At 33.6% G+C, this 27,184-nt stretch overlaps 1 protein-coding gene across 2 annotated transcripts in view; it reads right to left on the bottom strand.

The window, feature by feature from the left end:
• LOC114327547 (prolow-density lipoprotein receptor-related protein 1) overlaps window positions 1-27,184 on the bottom strand; it is a 222,777-nt gene that overhangs the window by 14,970 nt on the left and 180,623 nt on the right. For both annotated transcript variants that reach the window (XM_050648833.1, XM_050648834.1), the window contains exons 26-32: window positions 22,464-22,644; window positions 20,988-21,284; window positions 14,512-14,841; window positions 14,094-14,408; window positions 9,043-9,293; window positions 5,742-6,019; window positions 3,955-4,237 (exon numbers count right to left, since the gene is read on the bottom strand). In XM_050648833.1, coding sequence (XP_050504790.1) covers window positions 3,955-4,237; window positions 5,742-6,019; window positions 9,043-9,293; window positions 14,094-14,408; window positions 14,512-14,841; window positions 20,988-21,284; window positions 22,464-22,644 — 1,935 coding nt within the window. The remainder of the gene's footprint in view (window positions 1-3,954; window positions 4,238-5,741; window positions 6,020-9,042; window positions 9,294-14,093; window positions 14,409-14,511; window positions 14,842-20,987; window positions 21,285-22,463; window positions 22,645-27,184) is intronic.

Genomic DNA, 27,184 nt, shown 5'->3' with positions numbered 1-27,184 from the left:
AAAACAACTCAACAAGTAAAAGCGTATCAATTACGCATTGACTTTAGGCATCTTAGGCCAACAAGACTTTATAGTCAAAGTTGGCCTAAGATGGTTGATTGAGTTTTTGGTAGGGTTTCACTATGTTCCCGTAGGTTATATCCTGTAACATCGGCGTTTAGCCTGTTTAATATTATTTTTAAATAATGTAAATCGAATTTTAAATTCAACCATTGTTTGGTTCTGGGGCTATTTAGCAAGTATGCACATTCACTGATGATAGACCGATAGGTCTGAAAACGTTCTGAATTGGACATATTTTACTCAATCCATTGGGATTTTTTAAGTTTTAATAAATATACCAATTTACATAGAAGTAGTTTTACTTCATGTTAGAGTTTTTTAAATAATTAGCAATACTCAGTTCGGATGTAAGAGTAGCTAGGGGTATGAGAGAAGCTCGTTCAGTATTCAAGTACTGAGAGAGATAAAGAGATATAAATCAAAGACAAAGTTCGACATAACACAATGCGTTGCATTGGAATAACAAAGTTCTATATGCCTCAGGTGCCATTTTTAGTTACGACTGTTTAAAGTTTCTATGTTATGTATTTATTTTACTATTATCGCCGCCTGTATGTGATAACAATTTAAATTAAAAAAAAATAATATATTTTTATTAACCCTAAAAGGTTACTTCAATAGTTAATACAGCGGAGTTCTGATTTAAGAAATGATTTAAACTTATTTAATAAAGGTTTATCTTCCACATATACACTTGTTTAAAATGTATTATATAATAAAACTGTAACATTTTTTTATATAATAGGATTAGTAAATAATTAATATACCTGTTGGATTAAATTTTAAGCCCACTAGCACTCATTACGGGTACGCCTATGGCCATTTCAGTAAATAACTACCCTTGGCTAAATTTATTATCATAACGGTACTGGCACATTTTGTTGTCGGTATGACAAACGCAAATAGCTTATAGAGACCCTAATAAACTAGTATTGTTAGAATTTTTTTGCATAAAGACAAATTTAAACTACGAGTATTCGCATCATAAAACTAGTCCCGTTTTTATAACGTTAGAGTAATAAAAGCTCTTTACCGATATAGTGTCAAAAACCTTTTACCAGTCTACTAAGATCCCGTTAGGTTCCTTGCCTTCCCTTGCGGCCTGTTTGAAGCGCTACCCTATTTCAAAGGATCTATATTTTTTGAACACTTTACAACTAAAATACCGTTACTTTATCTAAAAACGAAATAGATCGGTACTTTTTAAGTGTTGCCAGGTTTTTTTTAGAAGGGACATACCCCCACTTTTTTTAGAGGAAAAGCATCGCAAAGATTGCGATTAGGAAAGGAATTCGTGGCTGAGTATCTTGTACCTAATATCTAATACCTTATCTACAATTTATCTTATCTGAGTGGTATTCACTCGCTTATCGTATCTGTATTTGGATCTAACATCCGATTAGATTCAAATTACTATATAAGTAACTTCAGTGCTTGATTACTAGTTAAAGTAAAAGTAGATTCAGTGGAATTTAAGAAGCAACATCTTCAGAGTTACTGTAAGTGTCTTAATTAAACATACATCCAATTATCTCCTAAGTAGAGCTAATCTAAGGGCTATCTACCTCAAACCTTCCTTCATCTGTGGTTAAGGCTAATCACCGATGTGATCTAGTTCACTTACGGACAGCGATTTCATTAATAGAACTTTTTATTCATTAAATAAGAACTTTTCATTCTTCTTCTTAAGGTACCGAGACCGCTTGTCAATCGTTGGCTTTTCATGGAACTTTTGGAACTTTTCATTATCAAACATTAATTACAAACATTAACTATTTAATTAAAAGCTGTGCGATTGGCTATTTTATATAAAACCGAGTACGGGGGGGGGGGGGGGTTTGAATTTTGAACTATAAACTTTCGTTAACTTTGTATGCTTTGCATTTAATTTTATTATATATTTGTTCTTTATATTTTCTATCCATCATAAAATTTACCATATCAGTTATCTCGAGATAAGCCCTAAAACAGTAAAGAGAGATTTTTCATGATAGATGCTTGATTTGATTTTTTTAATTAATAACCAGGCTCTCTTTACTGTGTTTTTAATTGTGCATGATTTTACCATATGATACTTGTACTTCTTTTATCATATTTATTGTTTATTTCTACCTGTACCCAACCACATATTAATAGTTGGTGCAGTTTTTATTTGTGTATATAGTTTCCTCTTTATTTCTTGTTGTTTTTTTGGGATTCACCCTTCTGGTGAACCAATTGTTCAATATATTGTTTTTTGTTTATTTTACGATTTTTATTTTTCTACCCCTAATAAGTTTCCTGATAATAGACTACCTCTGAATATTTGCTAAGTAACATACCTATCACTATATGATCTTCGACCAGGAGAAAGATCTCGCAGAGTAAGTTTTATAGGTAAGTAGGTGGACGACTGTCACCGAATATATTTATTATTTCTTTATGTAGTGTGTTGACAACATTTATTTCTTTTACCAATTAACTGGTCATATCTTTTCTTTTATTTGGTCTCAGAACCTAATTATCTTTCCTTACCTGTTTCCGTTTCTAAGGTTTCTTAATTTTCCCCTTGTAACCCCAAAAAGTAAGTGGCGCCCTCTTACTATCTTCCCTTATCTTTGGTATTTTTACCTATTTATCTGTTTCTCTCTCTTCTCTAATCTACCTTCTCTTGTCTTATCTTTACCTATTTCTTCTATTGGCCCCATTCCACGTTCCAAAAGCTAGTTTCGAACCCACGACTCGCTTTCCAACAACCATCTGGCTGCCGTTCGCAGTGTCTCCATTGGTGACCTTTCTAGCACCATCCAAAAAAGGTTTCCGAGGTTACAAAACAACTTCAAGTTATTTGATATAGTTTTCTTGTTAACTTATAAACACTTTTAGTTCTTGCAGATAGGACCTTGTGTACTTAGTTGACTGTTTTTTTATTTTAGTTAGAACCTTGTTAACCTATCAACATTTAAAATTCTCTCAGATAGAACCTTGAACTTACGTATTTCAGCCACCTGTTAATAGATGTCGGTGCTAGTATCATATTAAGGTGATGAACATAAAATAGAACCAAGTTACATAAAAATCTCAGTTTAGACAAAAATTGCAGATAGAACCTTGTTATTCTGACGCAACGAATGCTAAAAATATTGAAAACGATTTATGATAAAGATTTATGAATAATTACAAATGTATACTAGCATCAAGTGGCAAGACTAAAAGTGAAACAAGAACTGTCGAATGAAATATATATATAAAAAAAGAAGTGAGACATGGTTGTATACTTCCGCTATTAATCTTTAACTTGTATTCAACAGAAATATTTAAAGAAGCTAATTGCACTGAAGATCTTCAAAATCTAATGAACGAAATAATCCACACCTAGTTAGCAAACACAATTACATACAGGATGATGGTATAAAAGTAGGAAATATCGCACTAGACAAAGTAGAGAAATTCGGTAGTAATATCTATGGAGAGCTTGGTTCCAACCGTAGAAATTAAAAACCAAACAGAATAAGCTGAGCTACATTTGTAAAAATTAGAAACGGACTTTACAGTTACGATCTTAGTATTGATCTTCGCGTTCGAATAACACATTGCTATATTTTTCCAGTGCTACTATATGGAGTGGAAGCGTGGACTCTAAGTGAGGCCATGCTTAAACGCTTGGAACCTTTGAAAGATGAGGATCCAACCTGGTAAAGACTAGCTGGATCGACAGAATTACGATAAGAAGGTCCTTAAAGATATACATTTTTGCATCTCATCATTCAGGGAAAGATCCAATGTAAAAAATCTAAGACAATGGTACGGAAAACTGAGTACATCATTATTTAGAGCTGCTGAAACTAGAAGAAGAGATGCTGGAAAATAAAGTAATCTTCAGTCAGACAAAACTTATTCAGACTTACATACCATCACAAAGATCCACGGCCGTTTCACATCGTTCACCGGTCCATTGGGGCGGACAATTGCACCTCAGAGGTGATTTGGAATCGGGGTTTTTAAGAGCAAGTACGTCCACGTAGCATACTCCGTGGTTTTTGCAGTACTGTGAACATTTGTAGTGCTCGCATCTCGCTCCTGTATACTGGGGTGGACAAATGCACATGGGACCTTGATCTGGAATGATTCTGCACGTGCCAGTGTGGCAGTTGAGGGAACAGTCGTTTGGTTTGGAAGTTGCTGCTTTACACGTCTGAAAAATATAAGAACATAAAAATAACATCGCATTTTGACAACAACTTCTGATTAGTACATATAAATTGTAATAAAAGGTTTGTTTTCCCGATTTATATAGTATTGTTTTTATTAGATAAAGGTATGCAAAGAAACCGCTAGTATGGTATGGACACGTAAGACGAGTGGAGGAAAGAAGAATCCCAAAAAAAGTGTTAGAATGGACCCCCGCAGAAAAACGAAAAATGGATAAAGGGCATCCCCAAGGCGATGTCGGAAAGAAATCTAAGAGAGGAAGACTACCGCAATAGAAAAGAGTGGCGATTAGGAACGGAAAGACGTAGAGCACTATAAAAACGGTTTAATATATGCAAAAAACCGGTATCAGGTACTATGGTAGCGGTAACAACAAATAAACAGGACATTCTGAAAATATCTAGAAAGTTTTATATAGTTAAAAAAAAACAATAAATCCTGTATAAAAGGTATATTTAAAAAATTGAATTGGAAACGACTGCAAGACTTGTACACACTTCTAAATAGGTCAAAACGGCAAACAGGCTTAAGGTAGCATTTTATACCTATGTTTCCTTGACGGACTACTTTCACTGGGCTTTGACCCACATATTTTTGTATAATACCATCTTGGTGACTAGCATGTACATTGCACGTAAGCACTGATGATGACTGGTAAACCAGTCGAAAACTAGTTATGTGAATTTGATGTGGCTCTTTTGAGGGTTTTTTAAATATACCTTTTATACAGGATTTATTGTTTTTTGTATCACATGGTATACAGCCAACTACAGGAAAACTTTTTCCTTGCGGATTTTTATATAGTTCTCTATACCAGCCAAAAATCACAAGACAATTTCCCAATACGAGTAAGGACTTTCATAAATCAGCGATCTGAAGTACTTTTAGCCTTTACAGTGTCAGTAGTAACAGCAGCTTTAAAGGAAATAAAGAACCATCGATCGGTAAAGAATCGTAAGACGCAATAAAAGCAGGAGAAGAACACCTAGTAAAATCAGTAGGTAACTATTTAATAAATGCTTACATGAAGGTACGATTCCAAAAGAGTGGAACGATGCAGTGATAGTCTTGTGCCACAAAAAGTGATATTACTAAATTAGAAAATTATAGAAAACCGGTTTATATCAGCCCAAAAAACAGGCAGGCTTCAGGGCAAGATATGGCACAAATGACCATTTTCATATCGTAAAGATATTACTTGAAAAATGCATCGAGTACGACATAGAACTAGTCCATGGATTTGTGAATTACGAGAAGGTTTTTGATTCTGTAGAGTATGAAACAGTACTGGATATATAACTGGAGATGTAACTTAATTAACCTATGAAATTCCAATAGTGTCAAAATTTTATAAATGTCATTAGTGTCAAAATTTGATAACAGTGGAGTAAACTTGCCTGAGGTTGGATCAATACAAACAAACTTTACGGCGCGGGAAATTTGAATTACTCCTCTTGGTTTAAAAACAAACTATATAAATTACTTACCAAATTATCTTTGACATAACCGTCAGGACAAATGCAAGTTGCATCTCTCGGTCTTAACAAGCAGAATTCACTATCAGGACAGTAGTCATTGCAAGTATTCTTCATCTTCATGTGCTTATGTTCGTGCAAAATGAGAATGTCGGAGATTCTGGTTAAACCTTGAACTAAATAAGTGATATTTCCTTTTCCGAACTTATTCATCCTGAAAATATCGTGTTTGTTTTGGGTGGAAACGAAAACGTTTTCTTCGAAGATTTCTATCTTGAATGGGCGAATATCTAAAAATTAGAAGATAGTCAGTAAATTATATTATAAAAGTATTACAATAATTGTAAGTCGGTCTAGACGGTCGAGTTAGCTAAGGCGCAGTCGGTCGATAAGTTTAGTGGATTTGCGATTTGCGATCGCTGGTTCGAGCCTCAGCTAGGTCATGAAATTAATAAAAGGCCAACGCCGTAGTATAAAACTCAATAGAGTCTACGGCTTAGTCTGGAATAAACTAGCGTCTGATCGGCCTATGGAGGAGAGGTACGGCAAGGGATAAGGGCTTGCGGCTTGGTGATACTCCTCCCTAGATCCCTACCGAAGGGCGGTTGACGCCTAAGAACGGTGTATATATATTACAATTGTACAGAAATATCTGAAACCTCGAAGATCACCCAGGCAGCAAATCAATGAGAGGAAACTTCAGTTAAACGTGTTAGTGCAATGAGTAACCATCCACTTAAAATGCATTGTGCACGAGATCAGTGGTTTTGCGACATTGTCAGATAGCATTATCGAATACAGTAGAGCGTCGACAATCCGAACCCTGGTAATCCGAACGTTCGCTAATCCGAACGCAAAAAAATATAAAATTAAAAAATATGATCGCGGACCGAATTTTTGGATTTAATATGACAATATAAGCAAAATATGACCGCGGATTTTTGTTTTGTTTATGCAGAAATACATACAATATATTTGTTTATTATGCAGGTGTTTTATTCCTTGTAACTCAAACGTATGTACATATGTATTATGTTTATGAGCTTTGTATGTATTTTGAACATATGTTCGATAATCCGAACTACCCCTGTACCAATTAGTTCGGATTATCGACGCTCTACTGTAGTTGTTTATTTAGAATATGTACCGCGTGTCCCAATATGAATGGCTCTCGGCCATATCTCAGGAACAGTTTATAGTACAGCTTTGGGAAAAAAAATTATAACAAAAGTTGCCTCGGGAAAAGCCTGAAAATTATTTTCATAATTGTAAGTCCACCGCTAGAGGGCGTAATTGAATATCAAAAGTTAAAACATCAAAATTTGCCTAATGAAAGGGCACTGGAAATCCGAACATCGTATTCTTCATAAAATTCTGCGCTTATTTGATTGCGCAAGTTTAAGTCTACCTTTGCAAATAAGAGGTGAGGGTGAGTGGGAACCTTGTTATGAAAAAATGGCTGTAAGTCCGGTTCTGCTAAATCGAATTTTGCAAACTTGGTCTAGTTTAAAACAGCTCTTTTTCGTCAATGTAAGAGTTATAATTTCGAACCAGCTTTTTAAGTAATATGCCAGCTAGGAGACGTTATTTAATTTTTTTCAGAAATATAGTTTTTTTTGAAAATTAATAAATACAAGTATGCATTTTTAATCATATATTACAAAATTAGACCAAATTAGCAACAGAATACCGAAAACCGCACGTCGATACCTTTTTTCTATCTCGAGATATCTTACGAAACGTGCGTAAATTTAAAAACATAACTGTTACTGTCGCCGGTAAACGAAGTTAAAGAAAAGTAGTGTGTTATGGAAAAAACAAAGAAACACTTTCCAGATGTCAACGTATGTAATAGGGCATTTCAACGCTTCTCATTTGTTTCGAACCTCTGTCATATGTCGTATATTAATATTATACACGAATTATACGACATATGACAGAGGCTCAAAACAAATGATAAGCGTTGAAATAGCCCTATTAATTAACACGTTCGCTACCAAGCGACTCATATATGAGCCACTTAGATTTTTCCCATAGACTAGTATCTCACCAGTGAGCTAGTGATTACATTTCACATAATGGCAATTTAAATAGCTCTGTTCTGTGAGGACGAAACTGAAATACCCCTTGGTAGCAAACAGGTTAAAACAACAATAAGCCAAACAACACTATAAAATATAACAAAGAAATAAAAACAACTATTTAGTGACGACCTAAAGATTCAAATTGTTGCCCATCATTTTCGATGCATTTACTATTTCAAGAGTAGATTAAACAGCAGTCTCAATTTCTGTTCTCGAAATGTTTTGAATGGCGTTTCGTATTCTCTGGATCATGTTTTCTCGAGTAGTGTAGTAGTAGTGTAGTAAATGATGGGCAACAAATTGAACATTTAGGTCGTCACTAAATAGTTGTTTTTATTTCTTTATTATATTTTATAGTGTTGTGTGTCTTATTGTTGTTTTAATTAATTATATTTATATATGTTGACATCTGGAAAATGTTTCTTTGTTTTTTCCATAGCACACTACTTTTCCTTAACTTAATGCATACTTGTATTTAATATTTTCCGAAGAAAACTAGATTTCTGAAAAAAATTAAATAACGCCTCCTAGCTGGCATATTTACTTATTAAGCTGGTTCGAAATTATAACTCTTACATTGACGAAGATCTGTTTTCAATAAGATCAAGTTTGCAACATTCGATTTAGCAGAACCGGACTTACAGCCATTTTTTCATAACAAGGTTCCCACTCACCCCCACCTCTTATTTACAAAGGTAGACTTAAACTTGCGAAATCAAATACGCGCAGAATTTTATGAAGAATACGATGATCAGATTTCCAGTGCCCTTTCATTAGGCAAATTTTGTAAAATTTTGATTTTTTAATTTTTGATATCCAATTACGCCCTCTAGCGGTGGACTTACAATTATGAAAATAATTTCCAGTCTTTTCCCGAGGCAACTTTTGTTATAAAATTTTTTTTCGCGAAGCTGTACTATAAACGGTACCTGAGATGTGGCCGAGAGCCATTCTTATTGGGACACCCGGACATTTAATATTTTTTAATAAACATGAATATTACAAGTGCAGTGAAAAATAGAATACTAAGTGCAAAATCCTGTGAAATTATACACAATATTTTAGAATTTACACAGGAGAAAGCAGAAGGAAATTTTACTGTGAAACAGGAAACAAATAAAAAACCGAAAAACCTTTGAAACCTGATTGATCTGACAACGTCGCGTAACCAAAGTTTTCGATCGATCTAACCTTGGCGGTTTTAGATATTTTTGTCGACTTGTAGTTACCTTTGTCAAAACGTCTGATGACGTGCCTATCAGTTCCATCAAACAAAACGCTTTCAATAGTCATCGTTTTTGGATCGGCCCAATATAACCTTTCGGTGCCGTGGTCAATAGCCAAGCCAGTAGGCCACGAGATGTCGTTACTCACTAGGATTCTTCTGTTCAGACCATCCATGTCGGCCCTTTCGATTCTGGCTGCTGGACCCCAATCCGCCCAAAACATTAAGCCGTGATCAGAAGCAACAACAATGTCCCTAAAACGCCAAAAAATTTATTAAACTGTTTAAAACATTATTTAATTTAATTACGCAATCACCCCATTATTACAAAAGGAGAACCATAAATTAATGTAAAATGTTAGGTAGGAATTAGGAGAAGTAAAAATCGACATAGAGAGCATTGCAGAAACTTGGAAAAACTACTGCTCAGAATTATACAAATAGGGCAGTCAATGAGAGCAAGAACAGGTTATTACCTCAGAATTCTATCCTACTGCATGGATTTTAATGAAATTTTAGGAATAGCCTGAAAATATCGTCTTATTCAAAGTCTTACCCTATGTCGATGTGTGCTTTTGTCTTAGGGGCAGTTCCTACCCCTTCTCGGGGGTGGAATATTTTTTGGTTAAACAACTACGGAAGTTGCTAGAGAACCTAATTCTAAGCCAAAACTGTTCTATAATTTTTTTTCGAAAACTCAATACTTTTTGAGTTATTCGTGGTTGAAAATTGGCCATTTTCATTGAAATATAACACCTTTTCAAACGGTTTTTTGCGAATACCTTAAAAACAGTGCATCTAACTAAAAAAATTATATAAAACATTTTTGTAGCTCATAAAAAATCAAAGAGATTTGTTGCTTCTTCAATCTTCTAGTTATAACACAAAAAGAGATATGGTAGGTAAAAAAGTTTGTTTTTTTGGTGCATGCTCAAATCAGTGTATTCAACTTGAAATAATAGAGAAACGATCGATTTTAGGTGTATAATGCTACCAATACCTTTTATTGTGCTTGAAAAGTCCTTTCAAATATGCAATATTAAATGTCGATTACATTCATACTAAGCTCATGCTGCAAAAAATTGATGACTAACGAATTTAAAAAAAAAATGAGAAGTATATTTAACCCCTCATCCACAAGAATTTAAATGCATCGTTTTCCTTCTACAATACATTTTACTACAGTGTTATTTTTATGTTCAAAAAGTTGAGTGGGTTTAAAATGAATGGTTTTTGAAAAAAATAAGATCAAATTATAGAGCGCATATTTAAATTTTCTTAAAAATCTTCCTTTTTCTCCATGTAACTGGAAAATGATAAGAGATACTGTTATAAAAAATAAAATCAAAATGTTTATCTAGAAGAAACTTACACTTTTGTATGGCATCTTTTTTTTGCATCTCTTATCATTTTCAAGTTACATGGAGAAATAGGAAGATTTTTAATAAAATTTAAAAATGCGCTCAATAATTTGATCTTATTTTTTTCAAAAACCATTTATTTTAAACCCACCCAACTTTTTGAACATAAAAAGAACACTATAGTAAAATGTATTGTAGAAGGAAAACAATGCATTTAAATTCTTGTGGATGAGGGGTTAAATATACTTCTCATTTTTTTCTTAAAATACCTACGTTACTCATAAATTTTTTTACAGTTTATCTCGCATGGTTTGAATGTAATCGACATTTAATATTGCTTAATTTATAGGTCTTTTCAAGCACGACAAAAGTTATTGGTAGCATTATACACCTAAAATCGACCGTTTCTCTGTTATTTCAAGTTAAATACACTGATTTGAGCATGCGCCAAGAAAACAAGTTTTTTTCACTTACCATATCTCTTTTTGTGTTATAACTAGAAGATTCATAAAGGAAAGAATCTCTTTGTTATTTTATAAGCTACAAAAAGGTTTTATATAGTTGTTTTAGTTAGATGCATAGTTTTTAAGGTATTCGCAAAAAACCGTTTGAAAAGGTGTTATGTTTCAATAAAAATGGGCAATTTTCAACCAGGAATAACTCAAAAGTGTTGAGTTTTCGAAAAAAAAAATATAGAACAGTTTTTGCTTAGTATTAGGTTCTCTAGCAACTTCCGTAGTTATTTAAGCAAACAATTTTCCACCCCCGAGAAGGGGTGGGAACCGCCCCCAAGAAAAAAGCACACATCGGCATAGGGTAGACTTTGTTTCTTGGGCTATTCGCTACTTACTGTGAAAATATCACGTAAATCGATATAATAGGATGGATTTCGGAGCCACATACCCTCACTGACTGCCCTAAAAGATACTTCAAAAAATGCATCAATGTCAAAACACAATAAACGTGCAATCAGAGGCAGAACCAATCATTTTACAAGAAAAAGTAGAGGGATATATTGAAACAGGTATAGATCCGATTAAAATTTCATATTTAACATACAAGAAAATAAATATGGTTAGTTAATATAATGTGTTCTTGTTAGATAAAATGAATTTCCATTAAGTAACGGTCGAATCCGTTAATGTTTTATTTGTCCCATCCTCATTTTTCACTTCCCAATCAAGATAAGACGTATCTACACCTCAGAGACAGAGCTAGACGAACGCAGCATAATTGGCTCCCAACGGTAGTTGGAGTTTTATTGTTACAAATTGGCGCTCAACGTGGGGCAGAAAGTGTAAAAATAAAACTCCAACGTTAGTGAAGTTAGTAAACCGAGCATAGCTAACTTACTTCGGCTATATGGCCAGAAAAGAAGAATAACGAACACCAAGAGAAAGATCTCCAACAAGATGGACAAATCAAATGAAGAATCTGACTGAAAGATCCCTACATGAAGACGTCCATCTTTCACAAGATAGCAGTCAATGGAAACGCAAAGCTAATAATATTTAGAGTGTAACTACGCTCTATTAAGGGCTCAAGGAATGAGGTGGAGGAGGTGAAGCAGATTGAGTTGGTACAAGTGTTGGTAATTTTACACCATTTTTCAACTACAACTGTGCCTTATTCCCATTAAATATAACAGATAATGAAGAAACGCAACAAGAAAACAGTTCATAACGATATTTAAGCTTGTCACGCACGAGGAGCTAAACTATAATATAGGGTGTTAGTAAATAAGTATGAAACATTTTAAGGGCTAATTCTACATGAAAAAATAATGCCGGTTTGCTCTATAAACATATGTCCGCAAATGCTTCGTTTACGAGATACGGGGTGTTGAAATTTTTATTTCAAACTGCCAATTTATTTATTGCTCTAAGATCAGTTGAGCTATGGAAATAAAATTTGGTGAGTTTTAGGAGGTAGTTATTGCGCATTTTTTGACGTACAATTAAGAATTTTGTATTTATCATTGGCGCGCATACGGGTAATAGTCTGAATTTTTTTAAAGAAAAAATAGTACGCCACTGAGATATGTCAAATTAAAAATTATTTTTAAATTCCACGTTTAATTTTTGATAAAAAACCTTTCTTTCCTTTTTTCCATATGATACACCGTTTTTCTGCAGAAAAATAAAACATCTTGGCGCGTATTTTTCATTTCTTAATACATCATCAAGAACTATCCAATATAATAATACTAAACTAGAACAAAAACAAAAAAATATTACTAATAAGATTTCAACTAGGTACAAAGCTGCAAAAAATGTTTTAAATGATCTCCTTTACAGGTAACAGAATTTTATATTCATCATTGGCGCGCGTACGGGTAATGGGCTGAATTTTTTGAAGAAAAAAAATAGTATGCCACTGAGATATGTCCAACTAAAAATCATTTTCGAATTTCTCGTTCAATTTACGACAAAAAATCGTTCTTACATTTTTTTCATACGAGGCGCCGTTTTTATACAAAAAAATAAAACATCTTCACGCTTACAAAGTATTTGAGGTAGTTTCCATAATGCATAGAAACTTAGTTGAAATAGTTTGTAAACGTTAAGATGTTTTATTTTTTTACATAAAAACGGCGCCGCATATGAAAAAAGACAACAAAGATTTTTTGTCGCAAATTGAACCAGTAATTCAAAAATAATTTTTAATTTGACATATCTCAGTGGCGTACTATTTTTCTCTTTAAAAATTCAGCCCATTACCCGTACGCGCGCCAATGATGAATATAAAATTCTTCTATAACCTCTAAAGGAAGTCATTTTTAACTTTTGTTGTAGCTGTGCACCTAGTTAAAATCATATTAGTAATATTTTCTGTTATTGTTCCAGTTTAGTATTATTATATTGGATATTTCTTGAAAATGTATTAAAAAACTGAAAAATACGCGCCAAGATGTTTTATTTTTCTGCATAAAAACGGTGTATCATATGGAAAAAAGGAAAGATAGGTTTTTTATCAAAAATTAAACGTGGAATTTAAAAATAATTTTTAATTTGACATATCTCAGTGGCGTACTATTTTTTTCTTTAAAAATATTCAGACTATTACCCGTATGCGCGCCAATGATGAATAAAAAATTCTTAATTGTACGTCAAAAAATGCGCAATAACTACCTCCTAAAACTCACCAAATTTTATTTCCATAGCTCAACTGATCTTCGAGCAATAAATAGATTGGCAGTTTGAAATAAAAATTTCAACACCCCGTATCTCGTAAACGAAGCATTTTCGGACATATGTTTATAGAGCAAACCGGCATTATTTTTTCATGTAGAATTAGCCCTTAAAATTTTTCATAGTTATTTACTAACACCCTGTATATTAAAGATTTATTCTAGCAACATGCCCCAAACGTATCCTGGGTAAGTTCGGGATACGTTCGGGGCATACTGCGCGAATAAATCTATAATATATATTATAGTTTAGCTCCCCGTGCGTGAGAAGCTCAATGCTCACGATAAATTCAATTTCAATAATAAATATTTTGTTTTCGCTTCCCTATCTCTAAACTTAAGATATAGTTACAAAACGGAACAATTATAATGAGATTTAGAACTAGACTTTAGATCTAGAATTTATATCACTCTTTAGAACTAGCACTCAAATATACTACGGGTATGTTTAAGTAAAAAAAAAAGAAATTCTATACGAACAAAATGTAAGATGTACCTACTAACCTGGGAGTATCGGCCTTTAGTAAAGTATAATACGAATTACCGTCCAAGCTGGACGCCAGCAACCTATTTCCGTCGGTGATGTACAATCTTTTCGCAATCCAATCGATACTAATACCTCTAGGATCGCGTAAATTGGATAGAATCGTCTTTGCCACGTCCGCATCTCTGTTGGATCTTCCGTCTTTGTCTATGTGAATAACTATGGACTGCACTCGTTTGGACTGATGGTTCGTCCAGTAGGCTATGGCTTGTCGCCCACTTGAAAGGATGTCTACAGCGTCTACCTTGTAACCTGGAGCTGTAGCTAAAGTTTTCCTAGAATAAAAAACTAATTGTGTAACGAGTATGATTTCGTAGCAACATTTGTAAAACTTTAAAATAGAAGAACTTTGGAGAATATTTTAAGTCATTGCCATACCTTTGCTTATTGTCATCATCTCCACTCTTATACGGCGACATCAATCTCAATTCAGCCTCCGCGGCCAGCACCAACTCTGCTAGCCCACCCATCGCCTGGCACTGACCAGCGTCCGTGTGCCTGTACCCAGGCAAACATTTGCAAACAGTCTGATTGTGCCTGACCTCGACGCACACCTGGGAGCAGCTGTTCCATTTGCAAGCGGGCGTTTCGCACTCCAGCTCGTCTGAGCCGTCTTCGCAGTCTTCAGACCCGTCGCAGCGCAAGGAGGCGTCGATACAGCGATGGCCTTCTTTGCACGAGAACTGGGTGGGAGGGCATAGGCCGTACCTATAAATAAAAAAATGAAATATTTATATATCACGAGCACTGCGTCGGAGGGCATAGGCCGTATCTATAACAAATATTGATAACATATTGTAGGGTTTAATTTTTCTCAGTGTAGAGTATTACGTTATTCGTTATTCAGGGAACAAAAATATGTGGGATGGAAATAAGCCTAAATAAAACAACTGGAAATATACGAAGATAAACAAATCAGAGGAACAGACAATTACAATTACCTATTTGGGTTTTCTTAATATCAAACAAAGGAACAACTGAAGTGGATATAAAAATTGGACTAGGACAAACAAGAGACTGCATACGAAAATTGAACCCTGTGGGATAAGAACATCAGTAAAAAAAAACAAAATGAAGAATATAAACTTACGTGCATAGAAATCGGCCCATTTAAAAATTTGGTCATATTTGATGTCTCATATTTCCTAAACCTGTTTGCCAATTTAAGTGATTTTTTGAACATGTTATAGCCTGACTCTTTAACAATCCTATTGTAATAATATTGTTTCTAAACAGGTTAATTTTCATTGTATACCGGGTGTACCAATCAAACTATGTTTTTTTCTCAAAGTTCGCATCACCCTGTGGAATATTCTAGCATTTATAAAATACTGAAATTAAAACCCAACTATAGCCTCAGGTTTCTTAATATTCTGTTTTTTTATTCATTCGTTTATGTTGGATAATAAAAAAGTTAGGTACTTTAACAACTAGATATGTTTTTCATCAATACACGGTGTTTCTAAATAAGTGCGACAAACTTTAAGGGATAATTCTGCATGAAAAATAAAGACAGTTGGCTTTATAAACGTGTGTCCGCAAATGTTTCGTTTTCGAGATACGGGATGTTGAATTTTTTCTTACAAACTGACGATTTATTTTATTGCTTTAAAATCGGTTGAGGTATGCCAATGAAATTTGGTGGCTTTTAAGACGTAGTTATTGCACATTTTTTGACATACAACTAAGAATTTAATATTTATCATTAGCGCGCATACGTGTAATATGACCGATCATATTACCCATATACACGCTAATGGTGAATATAAAATTCTTAATTTTATGTCAAAAAATCCGCAATAACTATCTCTTAAAACCTACCAAATGTCATTTGCATATTTCAACTGGTTTTAAAGCAATAAATAAATCGTCAGTTTGTAAGAAAAAATTCAGCATCCCGTATCTCGGCAATGAAACATTTGCGAACATACGTTTATAAAGTCAACTGTCATTATTTTTTCATGCAAAATTACCCGTTAAAGTTTGTCGCACTTATTTAAATACACCGTGTATTGATGAAGAACATGTCTAGTTGTTAAAGTACCTAACTTTTTTATTATCCAACATAAACGAATGAATCAAAAAACATAATGTTAAGAAATCCTGAGGCTATAGTTGGGTTTTAATTTCAGTATTTTATAAATGCTAGAATATTCCACAGGGTGATGCGAACTTTGGAGAAAAAACACAGTTTGATTGGTACACCCAGTATACAATGAAAATTTAGATGTTTAGCAACAATATTATTACAGTGGTATTGTTAAAGAATCAGGCTATAACATGTTCAAAAAATCACTTAAATCGGCCAACAGGTTTAGGAAATATAAGACATCAAAAATGACTAAATTTTTAAGTGGGCCGATTTTTATGCACGCAAGTTTATTTTCCAGTTCTAGACTTTTTTAGATAAACTTACTACAAGTGTACCTTTTAACGTTAAAAATACAAATATTCTTATTTGAAAGCTGTATAATTATTTAAACAATCTTTATTTAAACAAATTAAAATTTTTTGTTATAATAAATAAATTTATTATAACAAAACAAAAGCAACTTTGACATTTAATAATGCATTAGTTAGATGGCTCTACTCGAGTTACTTGGGAACAAAAAAAGAATGAAGAAAATTGCTCCATGGGAAGCCGAGAAAATGCATTTTTTTAACGTATACCGATTTTGAACTTTGTTGAGATTACATTTTCTCCAACCTAATTTTTGATTGGAATTTTGCTATTTTTGGCTATTTTCACTCGTCGTGATATCGATAGTTTTTATTATAATAATATATGTTCCGATATATACGTACTTTAAAGATATGAAAATTGATGCGGAGAAAGAAGACCGAAATAAAAAGGTAATGGTTCGAAAATTATGATCCTATTGTTTATATCTTTGCCGTAAATGCCGGTCAACTTTGACCGGTTGTATCTCAGGAACCACTCATCACAATTAAACGTTTTTTCTTTTAAAAGAAGCGTCCTGTCGCTTTTTTTCCAATACAGTTTTCATGATTTAATTTAAGAGGATCGGTACGTATTTTTGGCTGCAATGCTATTCAAATGGGGATTCATTTTTTTCGAATCCTGAGAAAACTAGTATTTTTGAAAAATTTAAACGCAGAATGAAAGATCACGTTATTAGCGAGGGCCGAAAGTCCCTGAGAACTTCTAATGTTTATTTTAATAAGTTACAGGGGTGAAAAACTAAGAGAAAATTTAGTGTGATTTTTAATTTCAAATATATTATTCAAAATAAACTTTTTATTTATTCTAAGGGACTTTCGGCCCTCGGTAATAATTTAGTCTTTCATTCTGCGTTTAAATTTTTCAAAAATATTTATTGGTTTTTTCAGGATTCGAAAAAAATAAACACAATGCCGTGGTAATATTTTCCAAATCTATCTTTGTCTTACAACGCACTCAGCCGAATATAATATTGTCAGCATATATTGTCAGTCAGACACTGACAATCAGTGACAATTTTAAATATTTGACATTGCATCGGGAATATGTTGAGTTATTGATTAACTATTATTGAAATATAGTGTATTTGATAAATAATTGATTTAAGACGTGAACTTAATAAAAAGTTATTTATTGTGTATTATTTGTGGAAGATCCAAGCAGAGAATACATCAGGATAATATATTCTGTGATCCAAGTATTTTGTTGTTAAAGATGTTCAAAATTGTAAGCGTTCCATAACAATATATTGTTAAAAAATCACTTTAACACTTTTCATCTTTTCTCGATTGAGTATTAGTCTTTGTTGTACAAATAAATTATTACAATCACTGAATACATAATTAGTGAAAAAATTATCACATTTATTAACTGAATTAATAATTTCCAATTATAAAAATAACAGTTATCCAAGAACATTCAAAACCCATCTCTTTAAATTAATGATGACATTTTCAAGTAGAATGACATTCTAGTAATGTTTACATATCAATACCAGTGTGAATTTTACTACTCGTAATTTGCCGTGTAAAGACAGAAAAAGTAGGGATACACGTAAAATATTTGCGAATTATGTACCCATAGCCTTAATTTAATATTTTCCGAGTTATTCTATTTGTTTAAAGCCAAAAAATTGTTTATAATTTTAAAATATTCATGAGGCCGTTTAAATAGTCCAATTTCAATTCTGTAAAGTACATTAGATAGGTATAGTGTCTTTTTATACAAAAATTGTAGTTATTCTTATGTATCATAATAATTGTGGTTTTTATAGCGACCGTAAATTTTTAATTAACAAATCAATTCTTGCTAAACTGTTAATTCTGTTCATCAAAGATGACTGACATCGAGAGGATAGCCAGACTAAAATGGAGATGGACAGGACACATAGCTAGAATGGCAGATGAGCGATAGACAAAGAGGTTATTGGAATGGAGATCAAGAGAAGACAACAGAAGCGTAGGTTGACCACCTATACGATGAATTGGCGATTTAAGAAGGCTAAATAAAAACTGGATGAGAATGGCACAAGATAGACCGTTCTGGAAACACGAGGAAGAGGAATTTGTTCAGCAGTAGACTTTTGAGGCTGGTTGATGGATATGTGTCAATCGAATAGCTCAGCGGGACGAGCGGTGGGCCGCAGATCACTTCACCATGATGAATGCGAGTTCAATCCCCAACCCGGTGAACCTAAAATAAAGAGGCTAACGCAGTAGTTTAAAATTCATAAGAGTCTGAGGCTTGGAATGGAATTTGCAGGCGTCTGATCGGCCTATGGGGGAGCAGTACCACAAGAGATAAGAGCTTGCGGCTTAGTGATACTCCCCCATAGATATCTACCAGAAGGGCGTTGACGCCTAAATATCGGTGTGTATATGTATAATATGATGAGTATGTTATACACCATATACAGAGTGAGTCTGTAATTTAGAATAAATTCAATATATCAAATGCTAATCTTCTTCTTCTTTTACGGCACTACAGCCCAAATTGAGCCTTGGCCTCCTTTATTTTTTGCCTCCACCCTTGCTTGTCTGTGGCTGCTCTTCTCCATACACGGACTCCTAAAAGGGCTTGTGCGTCGCTGTTTACTATGTCTTTCCAGCGCTTTCTTGACTTTCCAACCGATCTCTTTCCCTGCATTCTAGCATTCAGTGCTCTTTTTGGTAGCCTATCCTCTCCCATTCTTATCACATGTCCGGCCCATTGGAATCTTTGTATTCTAAGGAAGTCTGACAGGGGTGCTTCCTTATAAAGTTGATAAAGTTTGTTGTTGTATCGACTTCTGAAGATTCCGTTTTCTCTCACAAGTCCTAGTATTCTCCTCAGTACTTTTCTTTCGAATGTGTCGAGTTTGTTTTTGGATGTTTCTTTCAGGATCCAGGCTTCACTGCCATAGGATGTTATTGGTGTTTGTTTATACCAACAACAAATACTAATCGTTTTTTTTAAATGCTCACACCCGTCGATTAGTATTACAAATTGTCCTTTTCGACATACAATAATAATGTATACAGGGTGTCCCAATTTACAGATATGACGTCATCGTTGATTTTATTAAATGGCAACACTGTCATTTTGATAGCTATTTTGATAGGGTGTGTAAAGTTATACATAACTGCAAAATATCAAATTTTTATTCTCTATCATTTACAAGATAATAAAAAATAACAAAGATATGTCTGTAATTTGGAATAAATTCAATAATTCAAATACTAATTGTTTTGTTGAAAAATGCTCAGGCCCGTCGATTAATATTTCAAATTTTCATTTTTGACATACAATAATAATGTATACAGGGTCTCCCAATTTAGAGATATGACGTCATCGTTGATTTTCTTAAATGGCAACACTATCATTTTGATAGCTATTTTGATAGCGTGTGTAAAGTTATACACATCTGAAAAATTTCAAAATTTTATTCCCTACCATTTACAAGATAATAAAAAATAACAAAGTTATGAAGAACAAGAAGTAATCAAATAATAATTGAATTTATTTATTTCAATTAAGCAAATGCTCATAACGTTGCCCATTGACAATTTGACAATAATTGAGGGCAACATTATGAGTTTTTGCTTAATTTATTGAAATAATAAATTCAATTATTAGTTGATTACTTCTTTTTCATAACTTTGTTATTTTCTATTATCATCTAAATGGTAGAGAACTGTTTTTTTGAAAGATGCTCAGACCCGTCGATTAGTATATCAAATTGTCATTTTTGACATATAATAATGTATACAGGGTGTCCCAATTTAGAGATATGACGTCATCGTTGATTTTCTTAAATGGCAACACTGTCATTTTGATAGCTATTTTGATAGGGTGTGTAAAGTTATACATAACTTTAAAATTTAAAATTTTTATTTCCTACCATTTACAAGATAATAAAAAATAACAAAGTTATGAAAAACAAGTAATCAAATAATAATTGAATTTAATTATTTCAATTAAGCAAATGCTCATAATGTTACCCATTGACTATTTGACTGTAATTGAGGGCAACATTATGAGCATTTGCTTAATTGAAATAATTAAATTCAATTATTATTTGATTACTTGTTTTTCATAACTTTGTTATTTTTTATTATCTTGTAAATGGTAGGGAATGAAAATTTGAAATTTTGCAGTTATGTATAACTTTACACACCCTATCAAAATAACTATCAAAATGACAGTGTTGCCATTTAAGAACATCAACAATGACGTCATATCTCTAAATTGGGACACCCTGTACACATTATTATTTTATGTCAAAAAGGAAAATTTGAAATACTAATCGACGGGTCTGAGTATTTTTCAAAAAAACGAGTAGTAATTGAGATATTGAATTTATTCCAAATTACAGACTCACTCTGTATATGTAAGTAAATAAATTATTCCTTACCTTCTGCAAATATGCTTATCCTCGTCGCTTCCATCACCACACTGGTTCTTACCATCACACAATGTATTGATCGGAACACACCTGTGGTTCTTGCATCTAAACCTGCCGGCAGGACAGACGTTCGAGAAACAGTTTTGTTCGTCTGATCCGTCGCCACAATCATCTTGTCCGTCGCATCGCCATAGCTCGTTGATGCAAAACCCGTTCTTACATCTGAAGTTGTAGGGACAAGTGTCGGAGCAATTCGCTTCGTCCGAACCGTCTGGACAGTCGACTTCGCCGTCGCATTTCCAGGATCTACGAAAATAAAAAAATGTAGAAAAGTAAATACCGTAACAAATCGGGCTACTATTTCAGTTTGTTCAGAGCTAGTCATATATGCCCTTTCTGATGAGAACCTAACAAAGTTCGAAACCTGTTAGAGTGATTATGACGCTCTCTGAACGAACTGAAATATAAGACGGATCTTGTTTCGTTTTACAACGAAATTATTATTTATTTCTATTATGTAGTTCTACTCCCTATCTGAGTATACGGGATCATTTTTCGTTGGAATTTTACCGGGCTGAACAGGCGAGAAGTGAAATGCAACTTTTAGATCTCCCTCAGCCTTCTTTGCTCCAGCATTCGTTGGTGTTCAAATTTTAGAAACCACGAAGGTGTTACCAGAAAACTTGGCCCCAATAAAGTTTTACAGTACAACCTGCCATATCCGGACCTGTCATATCCGGACCTCCCCATATCCGGACGGTTCTGCGCCGTCCGGATCTACCGAAATCTACCGAGAAAGGCAGTCCTGCTGTTGGACAACGCACTAAAAGAAGAACTAAAAGATGGCGAAATAAAGTATTATAGAATCTATAAAACGTGTCTATCGACGAAAGTTATTGACGGCGTTGATTATTGGAATGTATGAAGGAAAAAACGTTTCAGAGACTGTAAAAGAAGTAATGGTCTTGATATCCGGATTTTTTCATATCCGGATCGGTCTGTCGCCACATTGATCCGGATATGGCAGGTTTTACTGTATTTTTAAATTTTAGCCATCTCCCTCTAAGGGGAAACTTGACTCATCAAAAGGATTGAGCTCTGGTGGGACTCTTTCCGTGTTATCGAGCCCTAGGTGAATTGATATGCAGGTGTATCTCCCAAAAATTTTCGTAGACATCTGGCCGTTGCGAGTAGTACAGCTTTCTGCATGGTCTTGTAAAGATGTTCATTTAGGCTTTTTTATGCTTTCGAGGAGGTTCTTCGGAATGACTCCAGTAGTAGACATAATAATAGGTATCGTCTGGGTACTTTGCATTCTCCATTGTGTTCATATTTGAATTTCCAGATCTCTGTACTTGACGATCTTTCAGTACGTAGATTATTGTTGTTAGGTATCGCCACATCAATTAGTGTATTTAGTGTTATTTTGAATATTATTTTAATTTTATTAAAGTAAAACTTTAGCTTGTAAAAAACAATACTTACAAAAATATACAAACGCTGGGATTAGAACACTGAAATTCGTTATTTTTACATTGGACGTGACAGTCAGCTTCATCAGACTTATCTTCGCACTGGTATTCACCGTCACATTTCATATCCCCTCGTATACATTTCATATTGTTGCATCTGAATTCCGATTCGGAGCAATTCCGGGGAACACAACCTACAAGCCCAAAAAACATAGTTAAGACACCGCATATAAAACGCAACAGCAGTGACACACTAGAAGGCGGGAAAAGTTCGCGCACTATTACTGCGCAGATCGTCGGCCATTATTCGCGTAGTACCAGACAGTGTAGAAAATCGACAGTGTTGCCGATTTGTACATAATTATCAGATTTACTTAACTTTTATGACATTCTAATAATAAATATTTTTTAACATAATTTTATACGTATGACTGTGGGAATTATGTCAATAATTGTCAGATTGTATTGTTAATCTTTTGCAGAAATTCCAGAAAATATTTAAAAAGAATCTCTTACGGGTAATAAAGTTATTGCAATAACTGATACTGCAGCAATGCAGAAATAAAAAAATTACATTTTCTTAGATATCGTTGTCTGTCGACGTTTAAATGCGATCTGTGAGCAAATATTAACTTAGTGTTAGCAAAAGTGAAGGAGTAAAAGAATGTTACTCCTTTCAAACAGACAAAAAATGTTAAATTATTTTAATCACATAAAGTCCTCATTTTCACAAGATGAGGATGAGGAAATTTTATTTGAAAGCGTTCCAGATGTAGTTTTATTATAGTATAATATATGATATTACATATAATTTTGTTACAAGTATTTTTGAATTAACAAGTTAAGTTAAATAAAATAACTTTTTTCTTAATGTATTTTTATTACCCTTAGAAACTACCAAGATCAAAAATTTTAACATAATTTTTGGCAAAATCTGATCATTTGAGATCGGCAACACTGATGAACGAACACATCACATCACCACTGAGATGTACTACTCGATCAATGTCGGCTCCGTACTTTTTAACTTCAAAGGCGGCATCGTAGTGTGTCCTTGCTGGTTTCGTTTATTATGCTGTGGTTAAGATATTATGATTCTAAAGAGAAACTATACGAAAAGTTTTACTTAACAGGCTACACTAGCGCGTCATCAAAACGGAGAACGCGTTCCAAGATTGCAGCTTTAATTTTGAAAATTTTGTCGAGATATTTGGCACACATATACATATTCGTAATATAGTAAAGAATGGCGGTACAGAGCCGAATTTAAAAAATATGTTAGTATGTGGAAATTACTCTATAATTAAATACAATATTAAAAAACGAAAAACGCCATTAAACATTAAACAAAAAAATACACTTTCTTCAAATAAACTTTTTTTATCCCATGCCTAGATTTTGTGTCACATTGCAACTACTAAAATTTTTTATTTCTAGCAAGAAATCGAACATATTATAACTAATAACTAATTAGGCAACATAGAGAAATTGTCATTTTGACAAACCTGCGTCAGATTTTTAAGTGTAATAGCACGATTCTCATCTCTTCTGTCTATCGATATCTGTTCAGTGCAGTAGTGTATTATTTTAAGAATTCGTTAGTGTTGATTCATAAGGAAGTAGTGTTTATTTAATAATCTATTATACTGAGTTGAGATAAAGTATGGAACCAAGCAAATATCTTTGAAACGAAAAGAACAATATTTATGAAACTTTGCATGCAACTACACTGACGCAAAAGGCATCTGATGCCATATTTTTTGTTACTACTCCACTTCCGGTTTCACCGGAAATACCCTTAACTTATTTACTTTAAATGGGAAACCCTGTATATTTTTGCAGATTTTAAAAGAACTTGTTATTTTTAATTCATACATACCAAGTTTGGAAGAAAAACCTATAACAAGAAATAAATTTCTTTACAGTTAAAAAATAGGTTAATTTATTTACATTAGACCAATGATAATAAAAATAAAACAAAATCATTTCAAATATTGAAAATGCTCGCCGTTCACCTCCCGACAAAGTGCAAGCCTATAAATAAATTCATGAGTCACTCTTTGTAAGATTTCTCCATGTATTAGTTCACATTCATCAATTATTCTTTGTCTCAAATCCTGCAAGCATGTTGGTCGCCTAACGTAAACACGGGATTTTAGATGACCCCAAAGAAAAAAATCTAACGGGTTGAGGGTCTGAGAACGAGCGGGCCAATCCATCGATTTGGAAAATTCACCTCCAAAAAATACCTAACCCGTCGATCATAGTGGGGAAGCGCTCCATCTTGTTGAAACCAAAAATTTTGTGGTAACTGGCCATTATGTTGAAGTGCAGGAATAATTTGGTTATTTAGTAAATTTAAATTATTGTCACCATTCAAATTTCCGCCTATGAAAAATGGGCTTATTAGTCTATTTTGAAATAACAATTCCCATCCAAACATTCAAGTTTTGTAGATGCTGGGTATGTGCTTCAATAGTCCAATGAGGATTCTCATTTGACCAATACCTACAGTTATGGCGGTTAACTGTTCCATTTAAGCAAAAAGTTGAATCATCGGAAAACACTACATTACTTGCAAAATGTTACAAATGTCCATCATTCGTTCGCAAAACTTCAGCCGTCGCGCGTCGGTCAAAATCATCACATGACAATTATTCTTGAACCAATTGTATCTTATATGGATGATATTTTTCCATTTTCAATATTTTCCTTACAGAATGTTGACTTATTCCAGGGTTTAGTGCCAAATTTGTTGTGGAAGTTTGAGATGATTCCTCTAAATCAAATGCAATATTTTGTTTAATAACTTCGCTCGTTGCAGTCCGTGGTCTTCCAGTTTTTAGCAAATTGACCATCCCAGTTGCATTAAAACGTTACAATGTTTTAGTAACCGTTGAACGTGATGTAGGATTTCTTTCAGGATGCAAATCATTAAAAATATTACACACCTCTTCATGATTTCTAACACGATCATCATAACTGATTATCATTAATATTTCAATAGGATATTTTTCACTTAAATGAACCATTTTTAATACAACTTACAGTCGGAAAAATGAAAGAATACCCATGAACGATCACATCAATCACTTATTTTGTATTTGCTAACAAACGTTTGTTATAGGGCTTTTCATCGATTGTCATTTGTTTCGAGCTTCTGTCATATGTTGTATAATCTGTGTATAATATTAATATACACGGATTATACGACATATGACAGAAGCTCGAAACAAATGACTGTGAATGAAAAGCCCTATTTATACGCTGTGAGCTCGTACGTAGAGGGGATATTTACAAATTCGCGAACGCCAGTAGTGACAAGTCTGTAAACCTTTACCGGAAATTTGACATAAATGTCAAAGAGATTAATTTAAAATTAAAATTAAAAACATTAATTATAAAAAATATTAGTTGGTCAAAGCTGTGGTATATATTTTTACCTTAAATATGCTTACGTTTTAAATACTGAAATTAAGTTTTTTTAATGTTCTATTAATCTATTAATCCATTAATCTTAGCGCCATCTACACGATAATTGTGAAAGTATCCAAAGTAAGAAATTCATATTTTGTCAATAGAACGTCAAAATGATTAGCAAAATCTTAAAAAAATCCATTACAATTTAATTACTTTTTTGCGTTGTAAATATTAAGCGATAACAATTAAATAATAAATTTAAAAATTACCGGTGAAAGTTGAATAGTAGTCCGCTAGGAGCGACACCAGCGAAGCTCACAGCGTATAGAAAAAGACAGCAAATACAAAATAAGTGATTAATGTGATCGTTCATGGGTATTCTTTCATTTTTCCGACTGTATTTCTATCAAATAGTTCAGGAACAGTTACCTACTCTACTAAATTCAAATAAGTCATGCAGTGCATGTAAACAACAATTTTAAATGGTACCTACTCGTTTATTTCCTACTAGGTACGTTGTATTAATACAAAAAATTATCTAGACACTTTTTAACAAATTTTTTCTTCCAAATTTGGTATGTATTGTAGCGTGATTAGTGTAATTACTTCTAATTACAATAAAACTAGCGGTTCGTAATTTATATACGACTTTATTATTTATTTATACAAGTTTACTTTACAAACTTTAGCTTAAGACTAAACTCTAATAACAGCGCGCTCCGCTTAAATAGCCAATAGGTCCCGTTCTCGAAATGTCTACATATCCCTCGGCCTAATGAATATTCTGGAGATCTTCACTCACAGCGCCGTCGCTTCTGTGACGTCACGGCTACTGTTATTCCGACGGTTGGAATTCTCCCAAGCCGGGGACTGTTTATTGCGCCGATTCGAAACTCTTTCGTTACACTGCTCCCCTCTTAAGATCTGAGCGTCCCGATCAGCAACTCTAGATGAAGGCCCAGGATGGCGGAATCTACACGACTCTCCAGCTTTGCATACACCTTTCAAGAAGAAATAACAGTCTACTGTCTTTGAAGGATCCGACATCTTCGGGTTCATGCAACACACAGTAATTCGTACGCCAGTTTCTCTGAAGACCACCTCAAGCATGCTTCTCACAATCTTCCAATCCAGATTTTCTACTGCATGGCCTATTTTTGGTAAAGCCAAATCTTTGATGTCATAATTACACACGATTTTCTTCAAATTAGTTAGAGCACGCCATATGTTCTCGTAGCTTGGCGTGTCCGTATAAGACTTCCTGGTCACCATATACAGCAAAGATCGAGGACCATCTTCCAATCTCAGTACTCT

The sequence above is a fragment of the Diabrotica virgifera genome, chromosome 4 (assembly GCF_917563875.1).
Source record: "Diabrotica virgifera virgifera chromosome 4, PGI_DIABVI_V3a".
Taxonomy (NCBI): domain Eukaryota; kingdom Metazoa; phylum Arthropoda; class Insecta; order Coleoptera; family Chrysomelidae; genus Diabrotica; species Diabrotica virgifera.
The sequence above is the reverse complement of the archived record's forward strand: the minus strand, read 5'-3'. Positions and strand labels throughout refer to the sequence as shown.